Genomic DNA, 18658 nt, shown 5'->3' with positions numbered 1-18658 from the left:
CAAAGCAGCACATACCGTCCACCTGTTATTTATTTCCTTGTTTATTTGGACTTGTTCAAAAAAAAAAAATAGTGGTCACCCCACCCCACCACAACCCCCCGCCCCCGGCCCCGCCCCTCGACGAGTTGTATAATCTGTACGTCTGCTCGCGAGATGGATGGGAGGAGGAGCAAGATGGCCGCCCTGTCGCTTCGACGGCTTGCACGAGCGTGTACGGGCTATCGGCTATCCAGTCATGTATTCAGATCAGTGAACTCGACGGAAGCGGTCGACATTTTGGCCCGTTGAGCAACTTGGAATATACTGGCGCTGTTTGTCCTCAGACCAAAAAAAACAAAAAAACAGCAATCTTTTCCAAACGTTTTTCAATATCGTCAAATAACGGCCAATGTCCTATTTTCACACAAATCAATGTTGTATGTTTGTTCGCGTCCTTCGTTAATCACATCGATCAGTTCGATCCCTGCGATCACATGATGAAACGTCAAGTGACGTGTGATCAATGCCTGCATCATGGGACGCCGATCCATGCTTGCGGCTTCATTGCAAGCATGAACAAATACAGTACATCAAACCTTTTGCAAACAAACAAGTGAGGTGATGTGGTTGCACAAGTGTGCACACCCTAACCCAACAAGGGAGGTTCCTGGGTTCACAATCAACATTTTCTTCTTTTTTTGTTCCCTTCCTGACATTCATTCGGTCATTGATGAGGTGATGAGCACCTGCTCGGAGATTTCAGCTGACCACAAGCTCAAACATTGGAAGGATGCAAGCAAGGAACTGTTGTCATGTGAAATTCCTGCAGCTGTGTCTGTTGGCCCCTCGTGGACATTTCTTCTCGTCCTTTTGCGATCGAGGGACGTCACGTCCTGCACTTTTTCCGTGTGTTCATACTTGTTGTCGGATGATGAGCCTGAACAAAAATTTTGCTGTGGAAGGAAGGCACAAGAAAGGAAAAGCAGCTGAGTGCATGCTGACTCTCGTGGGATTTCTGCCCACTACTGAGTAGAGGGTGTGCACACTTGCGCAACCACATCACCTTGTTTTTTTTTTCCCCATTTCCCCCCTCAGTGCATTTATTTATTGACTTATTTATTTTTTGTCATGAATAGTGCCAGGAAAATAGTCCCATTATATCAAATCCACTTTCAATCAAATTGCTACTTTCCTTTTCGAGCAGAGCAGCAAAGATGCTCGCTCACATTTTGGTTCCAGCAACTTCAAACAAAAGAGATTGTCAATTAAGGCACTCGTATCGTTTCTCCCCATTGTTGGATTATCGGCAATTAAAACAATTATGGGAAGATTTTTCTTTTCACTTTGTTGTTTGCTCCCATTTTGGTCTCAAGCAAGTCCAGTGTACTGTAATAAAGAGCGGTGAACCAATACAATCGAACGATATACACAGCAATAATACAACATCTTACGTAATACATTCACCAACTTCTTCTACTTCAGGTATCTGGAGCAAAAACATAATGGCAGGCAAATCTGGCAGCCGGTTGCATCATTTCAGTAGCCAATTACTAGACCCTAAAAAAATAATTATATATATATATATATATATATATATATATATATATATACTTATTTATTATTATTTTTTTAATGAATTACCGATTGGCTGGCAACCAGTTCAGGGTGTACCCCGCAATTTCCCCAAAGCCAGCTGAGATAGGCTCCAGCGACCCTTGTGAGGAAAAAAAATGGACGGATGGATGATGACTTTACCACTAGATGGCACTTTAATAAGGCTGCTGTGATAATCTCATTCCCCTCTCCCGATGCATCGATTAAGTGTTTCTCTTTCGATCTATTTTCCATCCATCCATCCATTTTCCCAACCGCTATGATGCATCATTCATGATATGATGCTACAACATTTGCCTAAATTATTTGCATCTACAGAGATAGTCAAGCTCGCTTAGAGGCGTCGTTCTACAATACAGTGAGTTGACGTGTTTTTTTTTTTTTTTTTTTTTTAATTAACATTGTGGTGGCGTCACGCGCTAGAGGGATATATTTTGAAAGACATGCACCGGAAACGAGCGTGTGACCAGGAAGTGGCGTAGTTTGGGCGGCGGACACTGTAAATATTACCCAAAACAAACATGGCGGACGGTGAGTTCATTGTTGTTCATTTTCGTCTTTTAAGTATGAATAATAACAATCAGACTTTTGGTCAAAGTTGCTGCGGGCGCTGCCTGCGTTGTTCTCTTTTCGTGTCATAATAGGAGCGACCTCAAAACGTTCGAGCACATCGGCGAGCCTGCATGCTAACATAACGAAACTTGCTAGCCGCCAAGAGCGTTTAGCAATTCATCACGACGGCCGCGCGCCACTTTTGTTTGCTTTTTGTTTTCACCTTTCTTGATATCTATCGCGACAAAACACAACAGCAGCAAAAAGGTTTGGGAGCACATTTTGAGACCGTCCAAATAAATGACTTGAATTTTCTCTACAGAGCACGTGGACGCCGAGCACGCGATGGAGCATCCTCCTGTGAGTCCCCACAAACATCAACATCATCATCATCATCCCCACAAATTGCTCGCATGCATGCAGTACATACATTTCTTTCTTTCTAACCTTAACTTGTAACCTTTACAGGTAAGACACTCTAAAAGCTCTCAATTCATTTGTGATACGAAGATGAATCAAAACAAGGCACAAGTTGCACTAACGAAAAACATTTCATATTCAAGTGGTCGCTTATTTTTGTGAGTCAGCCAAAAGTTGTGCATCATTGTAGGAAAGAAGTTTTTCTCTCAGTCTTGTGATAAGGACGCCATTTTCCCACGACAAACGCAAATTCTTCACAAAGACGAGCAACGATAAATCTTCATTTTTTCACGGCGCGTGCATTGTCCATAATTATGTACAACAATTTTCCAACGCAGCTGACTAAGGTGGTTTGTGTTGTCTGCCCCCCCCTTAAATTTAGGCTTTTATTGATTAGCGCTGCAGGCTAGAACGTTTGTAAGATTTGCTTCAACAAATTTGCAATCGCGGCCAGCAAAGCGAGCGAGCGTCCGTTTGGACTCGAGCGCCGAGATGTTGATGCTGCTTTTTGGTTGCGACCCACGCAGGCATCCGAAAACCCCCACGCAGAGTTCGGCCTGACAGACAGCATCCAGGTAAGCGCGCATGCGCATGCGCTCGCTGGCGTTCGCGTTCCCAGCATGCCGTCGCTTTTGTTTTTGCGGTTGCGTCAGAGGACGCTGGAGCAGGAGAAGACGTGCAAGCAGAAGGTGGACCTGCAGGCCCTGCCCACGCGCGCGTACCTGGACCAGACCGTGGTGCCCATCCTGCTGCAAGGCCTGGCCGTGCTGGCCAAGGAGAGGTCAGAGGTCAACCGAATCCAACTGGATTGCGTGGGAAGCTCGCCACCGATTGGCTTTCAAATATGCGTCAATACTTTTTGTTCGTTTCCGAGAAAATTCCACAAAGGTGTCGGCCGTTTTTTTTCTTTGCCTTGTAAAGGTGAAAGCCGATTTGGTAGCGAGCTTCGGCTGATTTCAATCACGGTTGTCATGACGATGACTTCCAAATTAGCTGATTGATTTCCAATGCTTTGGTGCAATTTGTGTGTTTTTTTTTTTTTGTCATATGTTTTGCGATCCGAGCAAATGTTTTTTGTTTTTTTTTTAGCCCGTTTTAAAGTCAGAAGTCGTGCGGTTGTCGCGTGTCCCTAATGAAGTGTCCTTTGTTGTTGTTGTTGTTGCTGCGCAGGCCTCTGAACCCCATCGAGTATCTGGCGGCTTTCCTCCTCAAGAACAAGTCGCAGTTTGACGAGCGCAACTAAACACCTTTTCCCGTTTGACAATAAAAGTTGACACCACTTCAACTGCCAGCAAAACATCCTTTTTTTTTTTTTCATTTATTGGACCCCAAAATGTTGAAGGTGCGCTCAGATGTAAAAGTGGTGCGCGGCCAGGTCGTCCATGAAGGGTCGCACCAGCGAGTCGGTGGCAAAGTAGAAAATGAGGCCGAAGGTGATGGAGATGGGCAACGCCGGCAGCGCTTTCTTCAACACGGCCAGCAGCAGCAGCGTCACGCACAGACCCTGACAACACGCACGCACGCACGCACGCACGCACGCACGCAGCCGTCAATTGCGCAATTCCTCGCCATTGGTCTGCATTTCCTCAACAAAAATCATTTTGTCAACACATTTTTCACCACAATAAAAGCCTCAATACATAAATCAGGATGCATTTCCGTCGATTAATGGTGAGACGAAAATGTCCTTCACTTCATAAAAAGCCAACTAAAATCGATGGACATTTTAGTTGATGAACAAAAACAAGAAACTCTCGTCTCTGCGAATCCGTCATGTGACACAGTTGACACGCCCCCTTTCAAATCTGCAGCTAGCAATTGCAACATGCACAAAACACATGGGACAGACAGGAAGTGAATTCACGGTGAGAGGTTAAAAAGAAGTCCATTCTAATAATGTAACATGAAATGTAAATAAATGTCAAACTTGGAAACAAGTTTACTGACGTCCAACCAGCGCCAGATGACATCATTGCCCCATTTTAGAGGAAATAAACACAGTTTGAGAGTCCATGGGAGAAACGGCTCTATTTTGGCAAACCGACAGTTTTTTTCTACTGTCATTTATAAAAGAAGGCGACGAGGCAAAAAGTATTCGATTCGGTTCTGTAGGCAGATTCGGCTTCTATATAATTATTGAGTATTGAAAATGTCTGGCACTGAATGAGTTCATTTACATTTACATGTATTTTTTGGAATGATCACTTATTTGTTCATTTATGTATTTTTTGATTTTGGCATTTTTGGTCCTTCATACAGATGAAGGCCCCAAATAAAAGGAAAAATGAATCAATACATCAAAAGTGCCTGGCACAAGTTTTCATTTTCATCGTAATGTCCAAGAGGAAAGAAAACCATGACATGATGTCATCATTTGCGGGCGAGTCTCATGAGTACATTTTGGGAAAAAAACACTTTTGTGACGAGAAGTCCCAAATGTGCTGTCAATTGTTGTCATCTTTTTGGAGCATGAGCAAAACAAATTCTATTTGATTGACAAATAAACGGACGGCGGCTTACGATCAAGATGGCGACGAAGCACGCGATTGTGGTGTTCCAGTCGCCGCCGCCGGCCGCCGCTTTGCCCACCAGGACGCTGTAGAAGATGAAGTCGCCCAGGCCCAGCTTGACGCCTCCTGACACACGTGCACGCTCGTCACGCACGCACATCACGAACGCACGCCGTCGTCGTCGGCGTCGTCGTGTCACTCACGCTCCTCCTGCTCGTCGCCGTCGCCCTCCGCCGCCGTCGTCGTCTCGCCGTCGGCCTCCTCATCTGTCACACGCGCAGACGGCAAAAGTGAAGGACGACGCGCGTTTGCCGTCGGTCGGTCGGTCCGTCGCCCACCTGTCGCACGTGCCGGCTCGCCGTCGCTCGCCATCCCCACCGTCCACGCCATGGCGGCTAAGCCACGTCAACAAGACGGCGCGTCACCAACGGCGCCTTCCGCGCAAGGAAAGGAAACAACATTTTTGCGTCGGCGGCCACTCACACGAGTAGATGAGGGCGGGGAAGATGGGCTCGTTGCGCTCCTGCGCCGTTTCCACCAGAACCCGCAGCGGACCTTTGGGACTCAAGACGGCCACCAGGTCTGCCGAGGACACGCACGGACGTCAGAAGGCCCGCGTCCGTCCGTCCGTCCGACCGGCCGACCTTCGCGCGGCTCACCGTAGACGGAGACGGCGGCCAGGATGAGCCAGGCGGACCACTCGGGCAGGTACTTGACGAAGACCAGCGCCATCAGCGCGCTGACCACGATCAGGTAAGCCTGCTGCAGCGCCAGCGGTCCCTTCCAGTGGACGCACGCCATCCCCACCGCGCCAAAGTTCCAGATCAGCACGCCCGCCGTCGGGTAGTCCATGGCCACGTTGTACGTCTTCAGCACCTCGCTGGGAAAAGGGGGACGTGCGTCAGCGCCCAACAGCCCCGCCCACCCGCCCGCCCTCCTCCTCTCGCCCCGCCTCCATTTCAGGTGCATTCGCTCCAATTTGCATTCTTTCGCTTGTGATTGAATTGCTTTTCCATTCTGTGGGAAAGCAATTGCCATCGTTTCAAATTTCATTCCTGGAGTTGCGCTCAAATTTGATTTCAAGAAGTCAAGGTGCATTGTGGGGAGGCGGAACTACCAAACGGTCATTGAAACTGAATTGGATCCAACGGATAGAAACCTTTCAAGCGTTTCTCGTTTTTTATGAGTTGACTTGCAAGCTTGAAAGCCGACAGTTAGGCAAACATTGTCACCACTCGAATCTCCGCCATTCAAATTGAAAGGGTAGTTGGGAGCCACGTTTTTTGTTGCCGTTTGCTTGAAGCGACCGGCAGGATTTGCCGAGCGGTCGCCAAACGAGCAAACGCCAAGTCCGGCGACGCCCGGATGGCCGCAAATGCTCGCTTTTCCTTCTCACCTGAGGTACATGAAACTGAACCAGAAGAGCAGCAAGAGCGAGGACAGGATGAGCCAGCCGTGGATCAGCTGGCAACAAAGAGCAGAGCGGCGCACGTCAAGCAATCCAAGATGGCGGCGTGCGGTCGCCGGCGGCTCCCGGTCACCTTGTAGCAGCGGTACTTGTAGAGGAAGACCAGGAAGACGGTCATGACCACGATGACGCTGATCATCACCACCGCGTTCAGGGCCGAGTTGAGCAGCCGCCGACCCACCGACGACGTGTTCTCCGTGAACGGCGTGTAAATCCTGCCGGCGGCGGCGGGCGGGGTTAACGCTGGCGGGCGGCGGTACCGGCGGCGGCGGCGACTCACAGCTGCTGGTCCGTCTTGTCGCTGTAGAAGTGAAGCGACTTGATGGTGGCCACCACCAGCAGCATGCACAGCGTCACCGGCACAAACAGCATGATGACGTGCTTGGCGCCGTACTTCAGGCTCAGCTCCTCCTCCGACGGCGGCGGCGGCGGCGGCGGCGCTTCCCCGCCGGCCTGTGGCGACAAGCGGCAGACGCTACAAGACGCGCCGGCTCCGACCAACGCGACCGCCTCAAACGACACTTGAGCATGGGGCCGCCACAGTCCTGCCTCTTTTCCATGTCTCCCTCCTCCGACACGGCTGAGGATGGCTTCTCCAGCCAGCCAGAGCGCGCCCATCCTTTGAATCAGCTGTGTCGGAGGAGGGCGACGTGGACAACTCGGTGGGGATGTGAATGCGATCATGTCAACGGCAGACCAACTAGCAGCTCTCGCTTCTGCCGGCATGAGGTCGGGAAGGTTTGGTGCCACCTCCTCCTCCAACACGCCGATTCCCATCTTCACACACCTGACCATTGACTGAATCGGGCGTGTTGGAGGAGGGAGACGTCCAAAAGAGGTTGGAAGCGGGCAGCCAAGGAAGGAGCAGGTTTCCCTCGCCCCGTACGAGAGCACAACTCGTATCAAAGTTTACCGTTTGTGGCGAGCGCTCGTCCGGCCGGTAGGACGGCACGGCCGGATTCTCCGATTGGACGAGCGCCGTCCGCTCCGTGTAGGCGTCGTCCTCGCTGTCTGAAAGGTCCATGGCCACGCCCCCGACTCGGCCTGGAAAGACAAGCGCCTGATGACGTCACCGCCAGGTGCCTCCCGGTGGCCAGCAATGGCAACAACATGGCACAGGCGACTTCAGGTATTGAAGGTGCGACAATCAACAACAAATAATCCATCATCCAAGTGATTGACAACAACTATTTTGATCACCGATTTATCCTTGGGTGGAGACCTTGTTGAATTTGAAGTGGTCGAAAACATATCTGCAGTCTTCAATTTGAAATATCCTCTTTTAGAAAAAAACGAGAGAACATTTTGTTCACATGCTAACGGTTAGCATCGATGCCCTTTCAAGTCAATTTTTGTTTGTTTTTTTAAACGGTGAGCTTTTTTTCGACAGACATTTGAACAGTGCTCACAGAAAGACTTTGTTCTTTGTTTTTGTTTTTTCTCCCTAGAGAATGCAGACAGAAAAGAGGAAAACAACCAGCAACTTTCTGAGTAGTCGAAGAGCAGTTCAAGTTTTTTCTTCATGTGTTGTTTTGGCATAACTGGACATGATACAATACTGCCTCCCAGTGGCCAAGGCAAGCACAGCACATTGAATCACAAATCAGGATGCACAAAATGGTGCATTCTTTACGTTCTATTTCATTTTGTTGACACTATTTTGGGGGTAAGTGCACCATTCCACAGTGCTGTCTTTTCTTTAAAAAAAATACATCAAATAGGGTTTGGGGGCAAAAAAGCATAAATGCGACCTTACAAGAAGCAAAACCGGATTTTTTTTTCTTTATATCTAAATGTTTCCCATGAAATCATAGGACGAAAGTTGAAATGTTTTCTTTTGAAAGGGGAGAACAAAACGTCCGAATGTGAAGAGAAATAAAGTCACGCTTCGGCGTCGGATGTCAACTGACGAACGACCGACCGACCGACCGTCCAACAAGACGATTGTCACGCGCAAATCATTCTGGCGTGACGTCACTTTCCCGCGTGATGTTTTTTGGCGTCTTTGAAAAGGTTTGACGCTCAAACTTTACCTGTTTGGTTGCGCCAAGTGCCGCGAAGTCAGCCACTCGCAACCCGGAAGTCAGCAGTTAGTCAGCTGACCGAAAGCCACGTGACCGACGTGACGTCACACAGAATGGAACGAGCTGTCACAAAAAAAAAACAACTGCTTATATTGACTGCCATCAAAAACAATAAATTCAATTGAAAATGTAAACGAATATGTAAAAATTAAAATAAAAAATAATATAGAAATATATAGATCAAATTAAAAATGAATACAAAAATACAAAAACAAGGTTCAAAATTAAAAAAACAAATAGAAAATAAACGTGGAAATGAATACAAAAATAAATTTAGCAATTAAGAAATACTCATCCAGAAATGTCTATCTTGGTTTTTAATTTTACTTTTATTTATTGATTTATTTTTTCAAATAAATGTTGGCAGTTTTGGTCCTGCATGCAGCACAACAACATACCTGAAACATTGGCAAGCACCTGCGACTGGCTGGCAACCGGTTCAGGGTGCGTCCCGCCTACTGGCCAAAGCCAGCTGAGATAGGCTCCAGCACCCCCCGCGACCCTTGTGAGGAATAAGCGCTCAAGAAAATGGAGGGATGGAGGGATGGAGGGATGGAGGGCAAGCACTCAAAATGAGGGATGGATGTGTAGCGATACTGATGCCGATACTCGCCTCATTTGAATGTTTTACAGTCAGGTCGGGAATGAGAAGAATCGAAAACTGTCATTCATTGCAAACAATTTGAAGCAAAAAGTCTATCTTGGGAATAGAAATGATCCGACTGTCAGGGTTTATTTTAGAGGGGAGAATTTAGTATTGTGTGGTATTGATACTGGCCCGTATTGCTAACGGTGACAAGTCAAGAGTTGAGTACTCGTACCGGTATGGTTGTGAAAGAAATCTGTTTAAATACAAATGCCGTCGGTCACACGTGCTACAAAAAAAAAAAAAAAAAAAAAAAAAAGAGACATTTCCGATATAGTTCGCAAGTCGACTTCATGCGCGATGCAAGCGGGAACCGTTTTGGCGCTCCAAAGCGGCGAAGGCGGACTTTTGTTTTTTGAAATTCAGTTCTTTTCATATTCGTTTTCAGGGTACTTCTGTTAGTTTTGATGACTTTTAGTTATTTCATAAATGTTATTTTTTTTTTAGTTTAGTTTGGGTTCATTTTGGGATTACTTTTTTTTTGTGTATTACTTGTGCGCAATATTTCAAAAAACAGCATGGGAGCGATGTCATCTTTGGGTGCTTTTCTATTGGCTGCTGCTGGATGACGTCACTTCTGACGCATTCAAACGTCCTTATTCCGTTTAATAAATGAAATAAATCGACTTCAAATCCCAATTCTGGGTGGAGGAGTGGAATCGTCACTTGCCTTCGGTGCCACTGGGTGTTGGTTCGCTTCCCACCTCGGAGACCATGTGAGTTTGTGTGCGCGTTTGTGTGCGTCAGTGATTCCAAAAAAACATCCTGTTCCGGTTCATATCAAAATAAATCGACTTCAAATGATCCCCGATGGCTCTCATACATTAAACTCATTACCAAGGACATTTTTAATGGATTTATAGTCAGTTTTAGTTAGTTATTAAATGCAGTTTAGTTAGTTTTCGTTTTTAAAAAAGCATTTTCATTTTTACTTTATTTTATGAACGAAATTGGTTTTTGAATTTGAGGTTGTTTTTTTTTCTCATTAGTTTTGGTTCACTAAAATGAGCTTGGCGCGCACACACACAAACACCCGAAGACATCAAATGGGCTGGAACACGTCATTTTTTTATTGGACTGCAAAGCAAAAGTTGACATGACAGCACCGACGTCTTTGTGAAAGGCGTGACCTTCAAAAAAGGCTGACCTTCAAAAAAGGCTGAACTTCCAAAACGGCAAGCAAAACGTCTGTTTCTCCAGTCAGTCGTCACGACAAGCATGTTGTGATTTGGGTTCAACGCGGATTGTGACGGTTCTGCTGTCGTCAGCAAGACCTTTGGGAAAACAAATCATCAAATTCCGTCCGTCCAGGTGTCGGCCAGTACGACCGGTTTGGACGTGCCGACGGAGACGCGTCAGAATCCCGCGATGTGGCAGTAGGCCTCCAGCGAGGACAGGACGATGTAGGCCAACCACAGGCTGAAGAACAAGCCGGCGGTGGCCGCCTTGGCCAGCGGCGGGCCGCCCAGCTCGCCGCCGATCTGCGGTCGGCGCCGATAGATGAGGACGGCGAAGCAGACGAAGGCGAAGATGGTGTAGAGAGTGACGGAGAACGCCAGCGTCCCCGGGTCCACCCGGAAGGGCCGGCCTTGCCAGTAGTGGTAGACGGCGGCGATGGACCAGGCCACGCCGATGCCCAGGAACACGTTGACGGCGTTGCTTCCCGTCACGTTGCCGATGGAGGCGTCGGCGTACTGGTCTTGGCTGGCCGCCACCTTGCTGGCGAAGGTATCTGAGGGCGACGCGGGATTGGGTGAAGGCGCCGCGCCGAAAACACGCGGGCCGGCCGGCCGGCCACCTACCTGGCACCGACGTGCCCAAGGCCACGAAGACCACGGCCGTGACCGAGTCCTTCAGACCCACCGTGCAGCCGAAGTGCGACGCCAGGTCCCCGATGACCGCCGTCAGGATGCCGATGACGGCGATGGAGACCGTGAAGCACGCCCAGCCGTTCCAGTAGTCGGTGGGCGGGACCAACGCAAACACAAGCTTCCAGAAGACGGTCAGGAAATGCAGGACGTAATCCAGAGCCGAGGGCGGCTTCTTGCCGTCGGCGTCGTCGTCGCCTACGCACGACACAGACGCGGACGACTTTCAGACCGCACCTCCGCACGCCTCTTCGTCACGTCGATTACCTGCGCCGATGGCGATGGCCTCGGAAAATTGTTCCCTCCACGACGTGGTTCCCACCAGCACGGCCAGTCTGGTCTTCCTCAGGACCTTGTCCACCGCGCTCTGACACACACGCAAAGACGCCGCCGCGGTGTCAATCGTCTTGTGAACGTTTTGCCAGTCGTTTTTGCGTTCAGAAGGTTTTGCGAGCGGGAGACAACCTTAAACTCGTACGACTCCTCAATGACCACTTCCAGTTTGGCGTGTTGGCCCAAAGTCGGTCGGCCCGACCTCGCCACGCGACGCTCCTCTTTTGTCCCCAAGTCCTCGTCTTCCTCTGAGAGACACACAACACACTGGCGCCGATTGGCTCATGAATGGCCCGACCGGCGGACATACCGTACCTGAGATGGTTACAACGGCGGAGGGGTTCCGCTTTTCTTGTTCCTGGAGCTTTCTGTAGACCGAGTCTTCGCCTGTCGGGTGGCGAGAAGGAAGTGAGAAAGGCTTAAGCCAGGAAGACCTGTGGTACGCCACACCAGGAGGTGCTCCAGGGGCACGGAGGTCCGGCTGATCCGGGGGCGGGGGCCCAACGAGTCACTCGTGAAAAGTTCTTACCGGACGATCGTTTGTCTGTCAAAACAAAAGTTGACCTTACTCGTTGGCTGACATCAAGTCCTTCCGATACATTTCTTCTTTTACCCACCTGTTTGCCAGAATCCACCTAAAAACAAACAGACAAAACAATCTCTGAGAGCTTTGATCAAAAGAAAACCTCCCAAATAGTGAATGCAGCATGAGCACCGTCTTACCGACTTCCTGAAGCAGAGCAGCTGAGGACGTCGGCGGCAAAGCAGGAAGGAAAAACACACGTCGACGTTTGTCAGGCAAAAGACAAAAGAGGAAAAGTCAAGTCAAGTCATCCATATTGCGCTTTCGAGCAGGTCTAGGAATGAAGCATCGTGCACTCTGGTCTGACTTCTTTATCAATATCGCTATTGGCAGGTGCAGGGCACCAAAATTGTGGGCCCCCGTGTATATTGTAGGCCTCCTCCGGGACGTCCCCTCCCCCGACCCGAAATACTCGGAAGTCTACAGAAGTGGTCCATCAAAAATACTCAAGCGACTCAAGTGATGAAGTCTTCAAATCTGCTTCAAGCACTAAACGGATTCATCATTCAGTTCTACCCCTGAAATGAAATGATGACTACATGTATCATCCGGATCTGCTCCAGTTTTTCATCTTTTCTGTAAAAAAAAGGATTTTTTTGACGAATTGTATGCTAAAATGTTCTTGAGATTGCCCAAAGGTCTTGAAAAGGTTCCAGAATGCTCCGTGTCCACATTCCTGTCATCTGTCAGCCGAGACTTTCCCACAGACTCGGTCTCCCTAATCTGACACCCCCGACTATCAGTAGAACGCGAGTTGGGGTTTGTTGGCCCGATCTTTGCCTGCTTGGGAGCAAAACTGTGAGGTTAGTGGACAAGGGGCGGGGCTAGAGGCGAGAAAGTCCGGGCCCCCACCTTTCCTGCGGCTCATCTCCAGCAGTCGCGGCTCGTCCATCTCCACCCAAAACGTTTTGTTCTTCTCGTACTCTTCGTCATCGATGATGTTGATACGAAGCGTTTTACTGAAACACAAACAAGGAGGACACGGCAATGGATGACGAAGCTGTCACTACAACAAGAGAGCCGGCAGCTGATTGGTTGGCCAATTTGGGCTCACAGGGGACACACTAACACCTTGTGAATTTGTACTCACCAGATCTCATCGTTGTCAAACTCCAGGACGCCGTGAGTGTCCTCAAAGTCTTGGCCGCCCCCTTTGGCGGTCCCCTCGACGGTCCTGTACGGCACAGCCACCGCTCCGCGAGCCCCCGAGGTCCGGACCACCCTGACCTCCATCACGCCGATGCTTTCGCTCACCGTCACCGCGGCTTCCTCAAAGGTGAAGACGCCCGCGTGGTCGTCGTCAAAGATGGTGACCGTGGCCGTGCGAGGCAACGCCAGACCCGCAGAACCGTCCCCGTGCCTCTCCTCCCCGCTGCCGCCAGCGGACACCACCCTCACGCCGCTCAAGTGGACCAGGAAGTGCTCCTCCTCCTCAAAGATGTCGTCGTCCACAATGTCGATCCGGATTTCCTTCCGTGTCTCACCGGCTCGGAATACCAACGTTCCCTCCGTGGCGCGGAAGTCCCAACCGGCTTTGGCGGTGCCGTCTTGCGTCTGAAAGTCGACAGCGACGGTCGAGCTCAGGTCTCCGGCTCGACGCACGTTGAGTGCAACGCTGCCGCAGTTCTCCAAGCACTGGTAGCTCGCCGGCTGGAAGAAGACCTTAGCGGACTGCTCGCTTGCTGACATCATCAAGTGGCACTGAGGGACTTCCCGGTTGGGCTCGGCGGCCGACTCTCGCTTGGGGACGTTGCCGGTCCCCTCTGCAGTCTGCGACGCGTCGCCGTGGTAGGAGGTGCGACTCTTCCCCTGCTCCAGCGCCTGGCAGGTGGCCAGCTCCATCGGCTGCTCCGTCTCCTCAACGGAACGCTTCAGAGTCTTCAAAGGCTTGAGCGAGCCCGCTTGGCCGTCCTCCGTCGGCCGGGGATCAAACATTTGGACGCTGGAAGTCGGAAGTTCAGGCTCGCCCTCGGTCTCAACGATCACGCCCCTGCGCTTTCCGGCCCGGTAGCGCTTGTACACGTACTTATAGAAGAGGAGGCGGCGGTCGGCCACGTACGCAAAGCTGACGCAAACGGGAAAGAAGAAGAGCGTCAGAAGCCCCTCCCAAATCTCCACCACGCCCGGGGAGAAGTAGGCCAGGATGAGGTAGAGCCAGGTGTAGGCGAAGACGCTCCAGGCGGCCGTGACGAAGAAGACTCGCAGGTGCTTGACCCTGCGGGTCTCGCCGTCGGGGATGACGTAAACGCAAATGCCGATGATGACGAACATGTTGAAGGCGGCGCTTCCCACGATGGTGTTGGGCCCCAGTTCGCCGGCGTCAAAGTTGTGGCCGCAAATCTCCACGACCGAGAGCAGGATTTCCGGAGCCGACGAACCCAGCGCCATCAGGGTCAGGTTGGACACCGTCTCGTTCCAGATGCGCACCGTGGTGGTCAACTTTTCCCCGTTGGCTCGCTTGACCGTGATCTGCCGCTCCTGTGACGTGATCACCTCGATGGAGGCCATGAAGCGGTCGGCGATGATGGACACGCCCAGGAACATGTACGCCAAGCCCACAAAGTAAATGGCCGCCCGGGCTATGCGGTCCGGGAGGCCCGGGTCCTCCGGCCGCCAGGGCCACAAGATGACGCCGTCCTTGCACCGGTTGCCGCCGCTGCATTTGGTACGGTTGCGCAGCGTGCCGTTCCCGGCGGCGGCGCCGGAGCCGCCCGCTGACCCGACTTCGGCCAGGACCTGGACCAACACGACAAGTGACCACGACCATCTCCCGCCTGGATGCATTGCCGTTGTTAGCGCTCCTCCGCTTGCCTGGCCGGTGCAAAAAGAAACGTGGGAGGTCGCCAATGCACTTTTGCAAGAATCTTCACCAGACTCTCTTGGGACTAAAAACAACAGAAGCGAGTCGATTGCTTTTTCCCACCTGCAGTTGTGCTCATCAGTCGACATGTCAACTGATGAGCACAACTGCACACGTCAACGTCACTTGAAAGGGATTCTTGACTCATGGAGACATTTTCAGCAGCAAAAAGTTCATCTTTTGTCCAAACGAATTTGATAACTTCATGCATAATTTAACAGCTTCCAGTTTGTTGACTGAAGATGACATCATCACCCACGCTGAGCTGAGCGGCCAATCACCTGTTTTCTGGGTTTGGTCAGCAAACTGAGCCATGATTGGGCGTGACCTGTTTCCTCAGCACAGGCGATGTCGTTGACAGCAAGTGGAAAAACGACTTTTTAGAGGCCTTATTCACAATATTGTTTTCATACATAAAAAAAGAATAAACTTTAGTTTTGCATTGATTGTTTTGTCATTTGCAATAAAGTTGTTGTTTTTTAAGGATAGTGATCACAGGTATTAATTGCACATGGAAAATAATCACATTCATTGTAGACAAAATGTGCTGTTGAAAATGTCTCATGAGTTCAAGTATTCCTTGAATGAGCAAAAAAATGAAAAAGGATGAATGGTCACCAAAGTTGACATTTTGACTCGTGACCACGTCAACGTCTGAAAATATGAAAGCAATTTCTGAATGTCCGCTTGCGCTCACCGAATCAAATCGATCAAACCGCCAGCCGCCGAGCCAGGTGGGCACGGCTTGCGTTTGTTTGCCACCGTTTGGAGCGTCTCGCACAGAAACAAACAAAATCAAAAACAAAAATCTTTTGGACACCACATATGTTTTGTTGGGTTTTGTCAATATATACATAAAAAAAATGGTGAGCTGCTACAAACAATTTCTTTGTTTTTCTAAGCTCAAGATTGTGAAAAAAGAAGGCCGCTACTTTCAAGTCGGATCATTTGAGTCCATGAAAGGAAAGCCGAAAAAACGGCGCCCGTCTTCTGTCGTCATTCCATCGCGTGCGTTCTGGAGCGCCGTGTCGAGAGGCAGCGGCGACGGACGGGCGGGAAAAGTTCGCTTGGGCCGCCGACGGAGGAAGAAGACGGAAAGTCGGACAAAGACGAAGCAAACTCAAAGACAAAATCTTGGAATTGGGGAAAGTCAAGTCAAGTCAAGTCAAGTCAAGTCATCTTCATTTCTATCACACTTTTGTGAAGTCAAGCGCAGCTGCTAAAGAAGATGCGCACATTCCAAATGGAACAGAATAACAGACGTGTTTTACTTCAATGTTGACTTTTGTCTTTGGGAAACTTACCTTCCAAACCATTCAGGATTTTGGATTCAAAAAAAGACAAGAAAAAGCTTGAAGAAGTCCGAACGCTGTCCCCAAATCCCGAGCGAGGCCGATCGAAGATGTGAAGCGGACCAGAAGCTAACCAAGACTGAAGCGGCCCACGGCCCGACACGCTGGTGCTGTCATTGGGCGGAGCCAAGAGAGCTCCTCCCACCCAGATTTGTCACCTCCGTGTCGGGAAGACTTGAAAACAAAACCAATAACCTTGATGAACGCAAGGTTGACGTGTTAGCGCCGTCGCGGGAGCGGACGGGCGTGAGGATGAGGATGAGGATGAGGATGAGGACGGGAACGGGGACGGGGACGGGAACGGGACCGGGGCGGTACGAGAAGATAAGCGCTCTTCAGCGAGTAGATAAGGTTCTAAAGATGGCTGCCCAGCGGGGGTCTTATCAGCGTGCCGGTGGTGAAGGGCCACCAAACATGGTCAAAAAACAAGCTAGCGACTTTGCCAGGTTGGGAATAGCAGCGAAGGCCCAGGAGACACGTGACCTTCGATGACCTTCGATGACCTTCGCCAACTCAACAGGAGCTGTGACTTTCCCTTTATTTTGGGGAGGGATGTTCCAAAACAACTTTTTCTAAGCGGGAGCTCCAAATATTCACCGCTGCGCATTTCTCTTGAAAGAACTCGAAAGAAAGACATTTTGTTCATGCCTGACGCAAGCTGGAACATTTCAGCTCCAAAAACATCTCGCTCTGATTCAGGATTCATTTGGAATCAATCAGCTCAAGCGCAACGCGAGACTTTGAGTCTTGCTTCAAAGTGATGCAAAACAACAAAGAAAAGAAAAGAAAAGAAAAGAAAAGAAAGAATTTGGAAATAGTCCTGAAAATTTAGGCAGTCAGCCAAGAATCCCGAGTTGCAACATTTCCCAAAGTACGTTTATACACCAAATAGCCAAATGGTGAAAAGCGGCAAAATGAGCGAGCACATACAAATGCACAAAATTCATGAATAATGCACAGCAAGCATCAATGCAGACTTTGGAAACATGATTTGTCTTGTGATGAGTCAGCGTATGCATATGAAAGCGTTTTTTTGCTTCATTGGAGCGCCGACTCGATCGCAGTCGATGTTTTCAAGGCTGGATATCGATTGTCCTTTTCCATCCAGTTCAATTGGGTTGTTTGCAATCCAAACGGCTTCACTTCAATCCGATATTGATCAATTATGGAACATCAAGTCTTGTTAAACATCAAAGACATGATAAAAAGTCCACAAATAAACATGATTTCATGTTGTCATCACATCAGCAAGGATGATCTGATGACGAGAGAAAATCGCTCTTCAATGGAAACGCCTGCGAGGCAAAATTGGACTTTATGCAAATACAAGAAATATTGCTTTTATTTGGATGTTGCTTTTGCACAACCCAAAAAAATTCATCACCGTAGCCGCCATGTTTCGAACCACTTCAGGACCAAGCAGTCGATGAGACAAGATTTGAGTGAATTAGGCGTTAGCCCCGCCCACTAACTTTGACAGATCAAATTCATTCGTGAAACATAATAATATCTATATTTATAGATATGTGACGGGCTCTGGCAAAAGGTGGCAAAAAATCACATATTGATACATTTGAATTGTGCACTTCATTCCCTTTCAAATGTATCATACGTGGATGTAGTTCAAAAATGTTGAAATTGCGAGTTTTGACAAATTTTGCTACTTGCATCATTCGAATGTCCATAGCAACCAGTTGCTTAGGAAAAAAGAGACCAACCTGAAATGTTCAGGAAGTCTTCAAATATCAATGGGAAGTCAATTCCAATAGCAGGCAAAAGCATCGTCCCACATTTGAACCCTTCTTTTCTTTTCTTATCTTTTTGTGATGATCCTGCTCTCAGTATGTGTGCTTGGTGTTTTTTTCAGTGGGCGAGTGGAGGGGGCGTGTCCACCTGCGCCACACCTGAGGCGCGTTACCGCTTTAAAAGGACTCCCGGCACGACGGATGATTGTCGGATGATTTCTTGTTCAAGACGTCCTCTTGACCTTTTGTTCCGGAATCTTAGTCTCGCCTTTCGAGTACCGTCTTGTTTTGATGTGATAAGTTAGTATTTTTCCACGGCGCTTTCTGTTTTGTATATGATTGCAATGTGTGTTATTGTGATGAGATGGAACCAGCTTGCGTTGTAAGTATTTTTTCCTTAACCCTTTTTTCTGCAAGTGCTTTTGTTATTAACTTTCCCGAGTATTGTCCTCGCGCTTGATGTTTTTTTTTCTCCTGGCATCTGAGCCAGCGTTTTGCCTTTTGGTGGGTTTGAGAATAAAACTCACCTAAATAATTTTCCTGTCTGGGCCTACATTTTCTGGGATTCACTTTTTCACCGACAGCAAGTCGGTGCGTCACAGTTATTTAAGGAATAAATGACACATGAAATGACTTCATGACAA

At 49.1% G+C, this 18658-nt stretch overlaps 3 protein-coding genes across 25 annotated transcripts; 1 reads left to right on the top strand and 2 right to left on the bottom strand.

Annotated features, from left to right (window-relative positions):
- Positions 1-472: 472 nt before the first annotated feature.
- On the bottom strand, positions 473-8698 carry psen2 (presenilin 2). 2 transcript variants are annotated; one of them, XM_077525747.1, is made up of 11 exons: positions 8577-8698; positions 7457-7587; positions 6824-6996; positions 6617-6758; positions 6472-6539; positions 5735-5955; positions 5559-5657; positions 5414-5470; positions 5279-5341; positions 5086-5201; positions 473-932 (listed from the first exon to the last, which is right to left on the bottom strand). In XM_077525747.1, the coding sequence occupies exons 2-11, from the start codon at positions 7565-7567 to the stop codon at positions 696-698; spliced, it is 1287 nt and encodes a 428-aa protein (XP_077381873.1). In that variant the 5' UTR covers positions 7568-7587; positions 8577-8698; the 3' UTR covers positions 473-695. The 2 variants fall into 2 exon arrangements, with proteins under 2 accessions (XP_077381873.1, XP_077381874.1); XM_077525748.1 differs by lacking the exon at positions 473-932 and adding an exon at positions 3844-4069 and having other exon boundaries at positions 8577-8690.
- On the top strand, positions 2029-3850 carry dpy30 (dpy-30 histone methyltransferase complex regulatory subunit). The gene is made up of 5 exons (XM_077525752.1): positions 2029-2124; positions 2468-2505; positions 3093-3140; positions 3219-3346; positions 3736-3850. The coding sequence occupies exons 1-5, from the start codon at positions 2115-2117 to the stop codon at positions 3806-3808; spliced, it is 297 nt and encodes a 98-aa protein (XP_077381878.1). The 5' UTR covers positions 2029-2114; the 3' UTR covers positions 3809-3850.
- Positions 8699-10485: 1787 nt separating the features above from the next.
- On the bottom strand, positions 10486-14840 carry LOC144020449 (sodium/calcium exchanger 1-like). 22 transcript variants are annotated; one of them, XM_077523942.1, is made up of 10 exons: positions 13148-14840; positions 12910-13016; positions 12198-12218; positions 12092-12109; positions 12004-12018; positions 11790-11861; positions 11607-11722; positions 11374-11508; positions 11076-11316; positions 10486-11005 (listed from the first exon to the last, which is right to left on the bottom strand). In XM_077523942.1, exons 1-10 carry the CDS (start codon positions 14599-14601, stop codon positions 10629-10631), a joined length of 2556 nt encoding a protein of 851 aa, XP_077380068.1. In that variant the 5' UTR covers positions 14602-14840; the 3' UTR covers positions 10486-10628. The 22 variants fall into 22 exon arrangements, with proteins under 22 accessions (XP_077380068.1, XP_077380070.1, XP_077380069.1 ...); XM_077523944.1 differs by lacking the exon at positions 12004-12018; XM_077523943.1 differs by lacking the exon at positions 12004-12018 and having other exon boundaries at positions 11076-11339; positions 11409-11508.
- Between the last annotated feature and the right edge of the window lie 3818 nt (positions 14841-18658).

This window comes from Festucalex cinctus, chromosome 6 (assembly GCF_051991245.1).
Source record: "Festucalex cinctus isolate MCC-2025b chromosome 6, RoL_Fcin_1.0, whole genome shotgun sequence".
Taxonomy (NCBI): Eukaryota; Metazoa; Chordata; class Actinopteri; order Syngnathiformes; family Syngnathidae; genus Festucalex; species Festucalex cinctus.
This window is presented reverse-complemented; position numbering and strand designations above follow the sequence as displayed.